Genomic DNA, 11,565 nt, shown 5'->3' with positions numbered 1-11,565 from the left:
GGGCGTGTGGCGGGGTCAAGAGGCCAGAAGCAGCGCTTTGCTACCCTTGTGGTCGTTCTTGCTTCTCTTCAAATCATTCCGGCCTTCCTGCCACTCCCAGCCAGGGACGCTCAGTGTGGACGGCTGATGCGCCCGCACAGGCTCTGAAGTGAGGGTGGGGCATTTCTTACCTCCTGCCCTCTGGCAGGAGTGATGTTTGTGCATCATTTGAACTATGTCATGTGGAATCAGTCCTGTAACCTGAATCTTTGGAGACCTTATTCCTTCTAAGTCATGTGCTTGGTCCCCATGAATGTCTTCTCCTTATCGGTCCTTGGGATGGGGATAGAAATACCCCCGAGAAATAATGCTTGTGTTTATGTGGTAGGGAATGCACCCATTTGGGAGTTGGACAGGGGAAGTGTGTACACATTCCCTTCTTCGGTTCCAACTTCTGCAGACTGTTTCCCCTTTGAAGTCCATGTCTGTAAGTGGTACGGCTGAGCTGGGATGTGTACAGGTGCCCCAGCCTCTGATCATACCTTCAATGCCTCCTGAATGAGCCTTGTCCTGTAAAAGAGACCTACATTTCTGTGGTTAGGAGATGGGATTAACAGTATGATTTTGCTAGGACACAGTCTGAGGGGTTACCTGTCTTCCTTCTACAGCCTCTGGTATCCTGATGTGTTAAAGTTGTGCTGGTCATGGAGGAAATTGGGACTTGAGCGTACATATTCCCCCAGGGTTTCTCTACAGTGCCCATAAGGGGACTGGGACCGTTTGCCTTTGGTCAGTTGCCAATTTTTGTGGCATCTCTGGGTATAATAATTTGCCTGTGTCCCCCTGTCTTGTCCAGCACAAGAGCAGCAGCTTCTTTCTCCAAATGCTAGCAACTGCTGCTCTTGTGAAGGTCCTCTGCATATTCACATCTACAGAACAGCATTAGAAACTGCAGGGTTTTTTCTTCACCTTACCAAACCCAGACAGGCATTCTCTGATGAAGGGAGATGACGTCTTTCATCTTGCCACGGCAAGTTCCCACAGCTGTCCTAGCAATCCTCTGTGACACCATGTCCTGGGTGAAGATGGTGGCTGCAGTCTTGGGACTCTCCCAACAATTCTGGTGGTACTCAGAATTGCTGGGACCTGTGGGAACTTGCCATGGCCCTGAAGAACAATGTTTTGAGGGGAGGTAATAATTGCTACCCCAGGGCTAGGCTGCACATAAAATACTGGTGAGCTGTAGAATGGAGAGGTGAATTGTAATGTGGTGGACCTCCAGGTTTAAAAGGTGATGATCAATAACGCAAAGTCCAACTGGCAGATGATTATTAGTGGAATCCTTTAGGGATCAATACTGTCTTTATTAACAACCTGGGACAGAGTTCACTCTCAGTTAGTTTGTGGATGATACCAAGTTGGAAAGAGCAATTGGGATAATGGAGGCAAGGCTACTATTGAGACCGACCTTGAAAGGCCAAGAAATGTATCAAAAGAAACACCACCAAGTTTAATGAAGTTTAGAGCGAAGTCCTGATCCTAGTATGGGATAACCTCACGGACCAGAAGAGTCTTGGGGCTGACTGGCTGGAAAGCAGCTTTGCAGAAAGAGTCCTGGAGTTCCTGTGGACAAGTGAACATAAGTCAGAAAAGAAAGTATATTCTGGACTGTCTTAAAAAAAACATGAGTAGCAGGTCAAGGAAGGTGGTTCTTTTGCTCTGTTCAGCACTTGCAAAACCCCTTCTGCAGCACTGGGTTTAGTTTGGGAGCAAGTCCAGGAGAGGTGGAGGCTGGAGCACAAGACGTGATGCTGAGACAACTGGGTTTGTTCTAACTGAAGAAGAGAAGGTTCAGGTGGCATCTTTCTGTGACATTCAGCTATCTTTTGGTGGGGTATATAAAAGGCAGAGATAGATTCTTCTTGGCGGTACACAGAGATAGGATGAGGACCAATGGACATTACATGAGAAATTTCAGATATTCAGATAGATATTCAGAAAAGATTTTTCACAGTGTAGTTAAACACTGGAACAGGGACCCTGAAAAATTCGTGAATATCTTGTAGATTTTCAGAACTGAACTGGACAAGGCCTTGAGGAGCTGCTCCAGTTCGGGACTGCTTTGAGTGGGAGTTGAACCCGAGAACTCCAGAGTTCTCTTCCAAACTGTATTACTCTATGAATAATGATCATCTAATAATTCTACAAATTATGATTTTCAAAATACCATACAGGACCCTGTAGTCAGGTACATTCATTTTCTACACTTCTAACACCATTGCAATTCCCACAGAGATTCTCTGCCCATTTTTCTGCAGTACCACTTCCTTTTGCTCCACTTAAGCATTTTGTTGGTCTTTGCCTTTGTTCTGCATTGTTCTTCTCTGTATAGAACCAATATTCATCCTGCACACTTGAGATTTAGTATCTAATATAATTTTAATTCCTCATGAATGAGCCAACCATTTTAGCAGCTGAAAAAAACCCCAAACTACACAACTGATTCTTTTGTTAACAAGGCCTTTGAGAAGAAACTAATGGCCATTACTTCTCCTAAAACCCTGGAATGAATGCTCAACGACTGTTTGTTGCATGAGATTTCTTTTTTGGATTGACAAGTGGAAGTTCTTATGCTTTTGCTAACCCAATGCTATCCAAAATCCATCTCTTCCACTCCATTTGACTTGAAATCATCTGAAGCTTTTTACTTGTGCTGATTCTTTAGCTTGTGTAGAAGTAAAAGACCTAACACCTCATAGTCAGAGGTTTACAGACTTCTCTAGGTAGGAGATTTCTTCAGCATGACTTGATAGCCTCACCGAGTCAGCATGACCTGACTGTTGAAGGAATGAATTGTTTGTAAAAGGGTGGACTGTCTAGACACTCATCTGAAGTAATCCACCCTCTGTTGTGATTTATCATGTCCTGCTTATCTTCTTGGTGAAGTCGTATAACCCGAAGGTGTATAAACTCTGTAAGTGCCCCATTTGCACAGAGTTCACGTTAGCAGAGTCTGTCACTGCTCCTCTCTGCTCTCCCCAATAGTTGTAGCAATAACCTGCTTCTGTCCTGACCTGATCTCAGTTGCATCCTGGTTATTGAGTGACACCAAGCAAAGTGGAAGTTGCAGATCTTGTAGAGACACTGTTCAGTGTAGTGCTAAACTCTGGGGGAAATTTGGATTGTAGAGGCAGCACGTGAAAGCAGCATGGTTTACAGTCAAATGTATAACGGCTGCCATCTCTCTGCTGTAAGGTAGGATCAGCGGCAGGGTCATTCTCATTTTTTTCTTAAGTGCATTTTTTCTTGGACTTATGCTAGCCTTACACCTCTCTGTCCTCCTGCTAATATCAGTGTGTTTCGTTTACTCCATTTTTGTCAGTGTAACATTTCTTGTCCTCCCTGCTGTGAGGGAACGTGCACAACTCATAAAGGTCTCCATTTGCAGGCAACAACAGACACTTGACTGTGGTGCTAGTCTGTCCTGTTTTAGAATTCTGCTATGGGGTGGTGGTGATCTCATCGTAGATGTAGTTGTGTGTATGTCACATGAGAATCACTGCCCTGCCTTGATCACAAGTTGAATAGCTGAGTGTAGTGAGACATGGTCAGCAGGACAATGTAAATAAGAATTGTGTGTGATGAGCCTTCACAGAGGCCCTCAGTCAACAAGTGACAGGATAACAGTACCTAAAACTGCTAGAAAGGTACACCATGATGTCTCTGGGGACTGACTGGATTGACAACTTGAGCTGGCATTTTTCTATAAAACATGGTTTTATAGTAAAAATAGATATAAGGGAGGGAACACTGGTATGCAATACACTGTAGACACAGAGGATGTGAGGTGGAAAGGACACATGTTGGTGCCAAGCCGTTACTAACCTCCAAAAGCAAGAGGTAAGAGCAGTTGTCACAACAGCATGGACCTCCCAGGGTTCATAGTTCCAGTATGCCTTAGGCTGATGGATGCTGGGCATCTGTGATATGACTGTTTGTCGCGAATGAGTAATTTAGGCCGCTTAAAGAATCACCACCTAAGATATCAAAAAGTGAATGATTTTAATATAAATTTGTAAAAAGCATGACAACAGAATTCGCTGGCAAGATCCACTCTATTACTTATTCAGCATGGAAAAGGTATACAGAGAGAAACCAAATTACAATTAAACTGGAATGATTTACTCATGGATCGAATAAGGTTGATGTTTATATTGAGGAGAGAAAGTAGGGGAGACCCTTCCCTTGAGTCACGAGGTTCAGAGTGGACTGAAATCTTCTCCCAGTCCCAGACTTGGTCAGCGGTTTATGACTAAAGGGATAGGGTATTGGGGATTCTGGTGTGGCTATATATTTTGTGCTTGGTGTAATTTTAGCATGGCAACAATCTAATGCAAAATAGCAGCAATTAAATTCACTAACAATATTGAGATAAACTACAGTATCAAATCATACAAAACTTAGCAGCATAATCAACCTAAAACTTACTAAGATTCCTTAATCACACACACATATAGGTGTAGAGATAGAGATGACATAAAGAGATGTAGAGAAAAGAGATAGAAATGTACGAAGGTACCTATTAAATATCCCCCTTGAATTTGATAAAATACTCACATCGAATGCTTTGCGTCACTCAATGGATGTACAGTCAAGCCCCTGAGTTGATCGCAAACTTGAGGGTTCACAGGCTCTGAGAGGCGTCCCACTCAGAGGGAGGTGCTGGTCACAGCCCACTGGGGTCCAGGAGAGCTCAAAGGGTCTCACTTGGGACCACTATTTATAGGACTTCAGGCATCGGTGAGTTTCCCACAACCCAGGTAGGTATTTCTCAGGTTTTAACAGTACCACTGCCAGGATTTTCTGGAGATAATTGATTAGTTCTGTTCTTGTTCTGTACCTTGTTTAGGCAATCACATTCCTGATACACTCAGTGCCATTCTCCTCCTTGGCTAAACAAGGGTGCTTGGTGCGGTTGAGGGGTTCTCAGCTGCCAAACCCTTTGTTCGGAGGCCAAGGTTTGTTAGGCCCAGGTACAAGGTGTGGGGAGGGGCGGGAATGCATCACCACGCTACTGCACTCAGTGAGCCACAACAGCAGCAGGTGTAACTGAAAGAAGTGACAAATACCTATAAAGTTTGAGTTATGTATTGAAACTTCACAGCTGGTGTCCGCATAGAAGAAACAGAAAACTAATTTATAGGTAGTACAATGTGAATAAAGCAAGCAGCTTTCATAAGGGTTGAGATTACTGGGACCTTATCACCATTGATTAGCTTGCACCATGCTAGTTTTTATCATAGCTTTTGTGTAGTGAGTGTATATACCTGTGAAAACTTAAGCTATTTTGCCTACTAATGATGTGTAATGCAAGTGAAGGTGTAATTGCATCTATATTGTGCATGTATTTGCCACATGATGGTAAGGCAAAAGAGCAGCATAGAGTGGGAGTAGCACAACCTTACCTTGATCAAGAGTTGAATAACAGAGTGTAATGAGCCATGACAGACAGAACACTGCAAACGAGCTGAGTGTTCCTGAGCCCTGGTACAGACCATGGATTAACAAATGGCAGAATAATATCTGAACCTGCTGGAAAGACGTATCACAATATCATCTTGGGTGGTTTCCACTCTTACAACAGAACTTCCTCATTACCAAACATCCTATGCTGTTGATTTATTACTAGCTCCAGGAATATCATCAAAGTAGAGAAAAACATGTTACGAATAAACAGATGGGCTATAGCTTCGAGTCCCTCTCTTTCCTCCTGTACTAAATGGTTAATGGTAATTTTGTTTATTTCTTTTTGGTGCATGATGAAGGATTTCAACCCAACCTGTGAATTGCTTCTCTCAGGAAGAGGGGAGGTATTAATAGTCAAAATAGAATTTTAATTCCTGCAGAACTGAGATTTGCAGTAAGCCTGTTTGTCCTTTCTTCCTCTCCACAGCTACAAAATGGGCTCATTGAGGCGAGTGAGCACTTGGAGACAGGTACTCTGAAAAAGAAAGAGTGACTGCGAGTTGATGCAGTAGAGCTGAGAGTAAGTGGAAAGTAAACAGAAAATTTTCCCATACTTTTTTCCCCTTCCCTCTCTTGCTTAGTGTAACATCCATCCATTCCTCTGTGCATTTTGCCTTCCCTCAGTGGTAACCAGCCATCCTTCTCTTTGTTGCATTGCTATCCTTCTGTCTGGCCTTTTCTCTGTAAAGTCTTTCCCTTTCTCTGTCTTTTTCTTTTGATCTTCTTTTAACTGCAGTAAATTTCTGTTTTGCAATACTAATGTATCCGTCAGCTGGTCTAATCTGCTACAGTGTCCACCTACAGTGTGATTGCATTCCTTTGCAGTACTGCTTTTGAATTCATTTCAGTTAGTAGGTCTGTGAGTACTTAGTCAAAGTACTCACTGTGTGCATTTGGGTTTTTTCTGTGTTTCATGGAGGGTGAATGTTGTCAGACTGTTCAGGGATTCATTTGTCCTAGGGTCTATAACAGTTTCTACATGTGCATCTCTCTCAACTATACTAAGAGGGAACCATATGAATCATTTTAAGTGGGGTGAGGACTCAGTGTTACAAATGGAGCTTGGGACTCTATTTACATGAGTAAGGTTTAATATGCGGTTACTGTAACTGCTCCAGTTTTTTACCAGTTCATTACTGGTATCGCCCTTTAATGTTAGCAAAGCCAAACTGACTTGTGCTCTGTTGTTTTCCACTAGTTCTCAAAATTTACCTTTTTTTTTCTGCTAGCAATGAGACCTCCATGAACCACACAACAGTAGTGGAATTTGTCCTCTTGGGGCTGACCAACAGCTGCCATTTGGAGATCATCTTCTTTCTGTTTCTTGTGATTGCCTACTTCTTGATCTTGCTTGGAGACATTACTGTCATCAGCATCACTCTTGTGAATCATTTCCTTCAGACCCCAATGTAGTACTTCCTCAGAAATGTTGTCCTTTTGGAAATCACTTTCACCTCCACATTGATTCCTAGGACCCTCTACAGCCTTCTGACAGAGAAGAAGATTATTTCACAGAATCACAGAGTCACAGAATCGTTAAGGTTGGAAAAGACCTTTAAGATCATCAAGTCCAACCATCAACCCAACACCACCATGCCTGGTTTTTCTGTGCCTGGTTGCTTCCTTCAGATGCTGCTTTTCTTTTACTTGGGTACCCACACATTTTTTCATGTGGTAACAATGTCCTTTGATCAGTATGTTGCCATTTGCCGCCCTTTTCATTACACAACAATTGTGAACAGGAGATTTTTCCTCCAGCTGATCCTGTTTTTAGGAGTTTTCTCTTGATGTTTCCTCCCACCATTATGATTGTCCAGTTGCCATTCTGTGGTCCCAATGCTGTGAAGCACTTTTACTGTGATACTTCCTTTTTGTTGCAGCTGCCTTGCACAGATACAGGGTTCATCAAAGGACTGCTGCTTATTGTGGTAATTATCATTGTACTTGGTACCTTAACAGTAACTGCTGTTTCTTATGCCTACATTATTATCACCATCTTGCATATACCATCTTCCACAGGTAGGAATAAGGCATTTTCCACTTGCTCAGCTCACCTCATGGTGGTGATATTTTACAGCACATGTATTTACAGGTACATCTGCCCAGCACTGCAAGGTGGGCAAGACTCTGACAAAGTTCTTTCTTTCTTCTCCGTGGTGGCTCAGATGCTTAATCCATATATCTGCTTACTTGGGAACAATCAAGTCAAACAAGCCTTAAAGGAGAGATGTGAAGTAATTTTCTAGCTTCCTGAGGCAGTTGTGAGTGCTGGAGTAGCCCATCCAAGTGACGGAATTGTTGCCCAGATGCAGCATCAGCACTGTGTGACTGTGAATTAAAGATGCTGATTTCAAAGGGTTTATGCTTTCTACCTTATGTAGTTCCTTCTTCTGTTAGCAACCAATATATGCCAACACAGAAACAAAAAATCTTGTGAGTTGACATAAAGACAGAGCTTTACAAATTTACAAATTTTATGTTTACAAATATTTTACAATGTTTACAAATTGCTGTTGGGGGCAAAACAGATTGGATTTGGGGAAAATTAATTTATTGCCAATTAAAATATTCTTAGGTTGTGAGAAACAAAGACAAATACTAAAACAACACCTTTACTTCCCCCTTTACCATACTTAATTTAATTAATTCATTCCAGACTTCTCTACCACTGCCCCAAGCAGCTCGGGGTGGATGGGGAGGGCTATGGTCAATACACAGTGGTTTCCTTGTGCTGCTGGTTTCCTCTCATACTTTTCCTTTGCTCCAGTGTGGGTTCTCCACGGGCTGCAGTGGGTATCTGCTCCACTATGGAGTATTTCCTCCTCCTCTCTGACCTTGCTGTGCCCTCTGTCATTTCTCACTATGTTCCCTCCTCCTCCCTCTAGCTGTCAATTTCTGCCCTTTCTTAAAGATGTTTTCCCAGAGGTGCCACCAGCTTTGCTGATGAGATCAAGCTTTGGCCTGTAGTGGGTCCATTTTGGAGCAGTCTGGAAGTGTTTGTGCCTGGCACAGAGCAGCCCCTTGTCTCTTCTCACAGAGGCCACTCCTGCAGGCCCTTTCTTACCATGCACACCTGTGGTGGCTTAACCTTGGCTGGCTGCCAGATGCCCACCAAGCAGCTCTTTCACTGCTCCTCCTCAACAGGACAGGAGGAGAAAATGAGATGAAAAAGCTTGTGGATTGAGGTAAAGACAGGAACATCACTTACCAATTACCATCACAGGTAATGGCTGAACAGGGAACTGCTCCTGGAGCTCCAGAGGGAAAAGAAATTGTATGATCTCTGGAAGTCAAGTCAGGCTTTGCAGGAAGATTACAGAGCTATGGTTCATATATGCATGGAGAAGACACAAAAGGCCAAAGTTCAATTAGAGTTGAACCTGGCCAGTGTTGTTGTCTTGTTGACAACAAGAAGGGCTTTTTTAAGTATGTCAATAGCAAAAGGAGGTCTAAAGAAAACATTGGACCAATACTTGTTGAAGATGGTCATCTGACCATCGTCTGGTCATTCTTTCCACACCTCTCAAGTGAATGGACTGCAAGATGGGGACTAGAAGAGCGAAGTCCCTCCCACTGTAAGGGAAGATTGGGTTCAAGACCACCTGAGGAACCTGAAATTCCATACACAAGTCTATGGGACCTGTTGAGATTCATCCCAGAGTCCTGAGGGAATTGGCTGTTGTAGTTGCCAAGAAACTCTTCATGATATTGCAAAAAGTCGTGGCAGTCAGGTAAAGTCCCTGGAGACTGGAGAAAAAGGGAAACATTGTTCCCATTTTTAAAAAGGGCAGAAAGGAGGACCCTGAGAACTACCAACATGTCAGCCTCACTTCTGTGCCTGGGAAGATCATGGAACAGATCCTCCTAGAACCTGTGCTAAAGCACATAGACGACAGGGAGGTGATTCGAGACAGCCAGCATGGCTTTACCAAGGGCAAGTATTACCTGACCAACCTAGTGGCCTTCTATGATGGAGTGACTGCATCAGTGGATAAGGGAAGAGCTACCGACGTTGTCTATCTGGAATTCTGTAAGGCGTTTGTCATGGTCCCCACCACATCCTTCTCTCTAAATTGGAGAGAGGTGGATTTCATGGGTTTACTATCGAGTGGATGAGGAATTGTTTGGAGGGTCGCACTGAGAAGACAGTGGTCAATGGCTCAATGTCCAGATGGAGTTTGGTGATGAGTGGTGTTCCTCAGGGATCAGTACTGGGACCAGTACTCTTTAATAACTTCATCAGTGACATAGCCAGTGGGATTGAATGCACCCTCAGAAAGTTTGCAGATGACACTAAGCTGAGTGGTGCAGTTGACATGCCTGAGGGATGGGATGCCATGCAAAGGGACCCGGACAAGCTTGAGAAGTGGGATTGCATGAAGCTCATGAGGTTCAACAATACCAAGTGCAGGGTCCTGCACCTGGGTCCAGGCAACCCCCGCTATCAATACAGGCTGGGGATGAAGGGATTGAGAGCGGCCCTGCTGAGAAGGACTTGGAGCTGTTGGTGGATGAAAAGCTGGACATGAGCTGTCAATGGGCGCTCACAGCCCAGAAGGCCAACCGTATCCTGGGCTGCATCAAAAGAAGTGTGGCCTGCAGGTCGAGAGAGGGGATTCTGCCCCTCTACTCTGCTCTGGTGAGACCCCTCCTGCAGTGCTGTGTCCAGCTCTGGAGCCCTCAGCACAGAAAAGACATGGACCATTTGAACCAGGTCCAGAGGAGGGCCACAGAAACGATCAGCGTGATGGAACACCTGTGCTGTGAGGACAGGCTGAGAGAGTTAGGGTTGTTCATCCTGGAGATGAGAAGGCTCCAGGGAGACCTTATTGCAGCCTTCCAGTACTTAAAGGGAACTTATAAGAAAGATGGGGACAAACTTTTTAGCAGGGACTGTTGTGATTTGTAATGTTTTTAAACTAGAAGAGGGTAGATTTGGACTAGATGTAAGGAAGACGGTTTTTACAATGAGGGTGGTGAAATACTGGCACAGGTTGCCCAGAGAGGTGGTAGATGCCCCATTTCTGGAGGGCAGCAGGACAGCTATGACTGTCACCATCACAGAAACATGGTGGGATGACTCACATGACTGGAGTGCTGCAATGGATTATAAGCTCTTCAGAAGGGATAGGCATGGAAGGAGAGGTGGTGGGGCGGCTCTTGTATGTTAGGGAGTGTTTTGATTGTACAGAACTCAATGATTGTGATGACCAAGTTGAGTGTGTATAGATAAGTCTGAGGGGAAAAGCAAATAAGGTAGATATCCTGCTGAGTGTCTGTTATAGACCAGGACGAAGAGGCAGATGAAGCATTCTACAAGCGACTGGCAGAAGTCTCGCAATCACTAGCCCTGTCCTTGTAGGGGACTTCAACTTACATCTGCTGGAAGTATAACACGGCAGAGAGGAAACAGTCTAGGAGGTTCCTGGAGCGTGTGGAGGATAACCTCCTGACACAGCTGGTAAGTGAGCCTACCAGGGGAGGTGCTGTGCTTGACCTGCTGTTTAGGAACAGTGAAGGACTGGTGGGAGATGTGATGGTTGGAAGCCATCTTGGGCTTAGTGACCATGACATGATAGAATTCTCAATTCTGAGTAAAGAGCGGGGTCAGCAAAACCACTACCATGGACTTCTGGGGGGAAGACTTTGACCTCTTCAGGACACTGGTTGAGAGAGTCCCTTGGGAGACAGTCCTGAAGGACAAAGGAGTCCAGGAAGGCTGGACAGTCTTCAAGAAGGAAATCTTAAAGGCGCAGGAGCAGGCGGTCCCCATGTGCCGTAAGAAGAGCTGGCGGGGAAGATGGCTGGTCTGGCTGAACAGGGAGCTTTTGTTGGGACTCAGGAAAAAAAAGAGGGTTTATCACCTTTGGAAGAAGGGGTAGGAAACTCAAGAAGAGTACAAGGATCTCGTTAGGTCAAGCAGGGACAAAATTAGAAAGGCAAAAGCCCAGCTGGAACTCGATCTGGCCACAGTCATAAGGGACAATAAAAAATGTTTTTACAAATATATTACCAACAAAAAGAGAGCCAAGGAGAATCTCCATCCTTTATTGGCTGGTG

The 11,565-nt window shown here is 44.3% G+C and overlaps 1 protein-coding gene across 1 annotated transcript; it reads left to right on the top strand.

The window, feature by feature from the left end:
• The first annotated feature begins 986 nt into the window (after positions 1-986).
• LOC104617093 (olfactory receptor 49-like) lies at positions 987-7,751 on the top strand. The gene is given in 3 exon segments (XM_010282317.1): positions 987-1,171; positions 6,735-7,029; positions 7,386-7,751. Coding segments are annotated over 3 exon segments (846 nt in total).
• Positions 7,752-11,565: the final 3,814 nt, after the last annotated feature.

Source organism: Phaethon lepturus, unplaced genomic scaffold (genome assembly GCF_000687285.1).
Source record: "Phaethon lepturus isolate BGI_N335 unplaced genomic scaffold, ASM68728v1 scaffold7692, whole genome shotgun sequence".
Taxonomy (NCBI): Eukaryota; Metazoa; Chordata; class Aves; order Phaethontiformes; family Phaethontidae; genus Phaethon; species Phaethon lepturus.
This window is presented reverse-complemented; position numbering and strand designations above follow the sequence as displayed.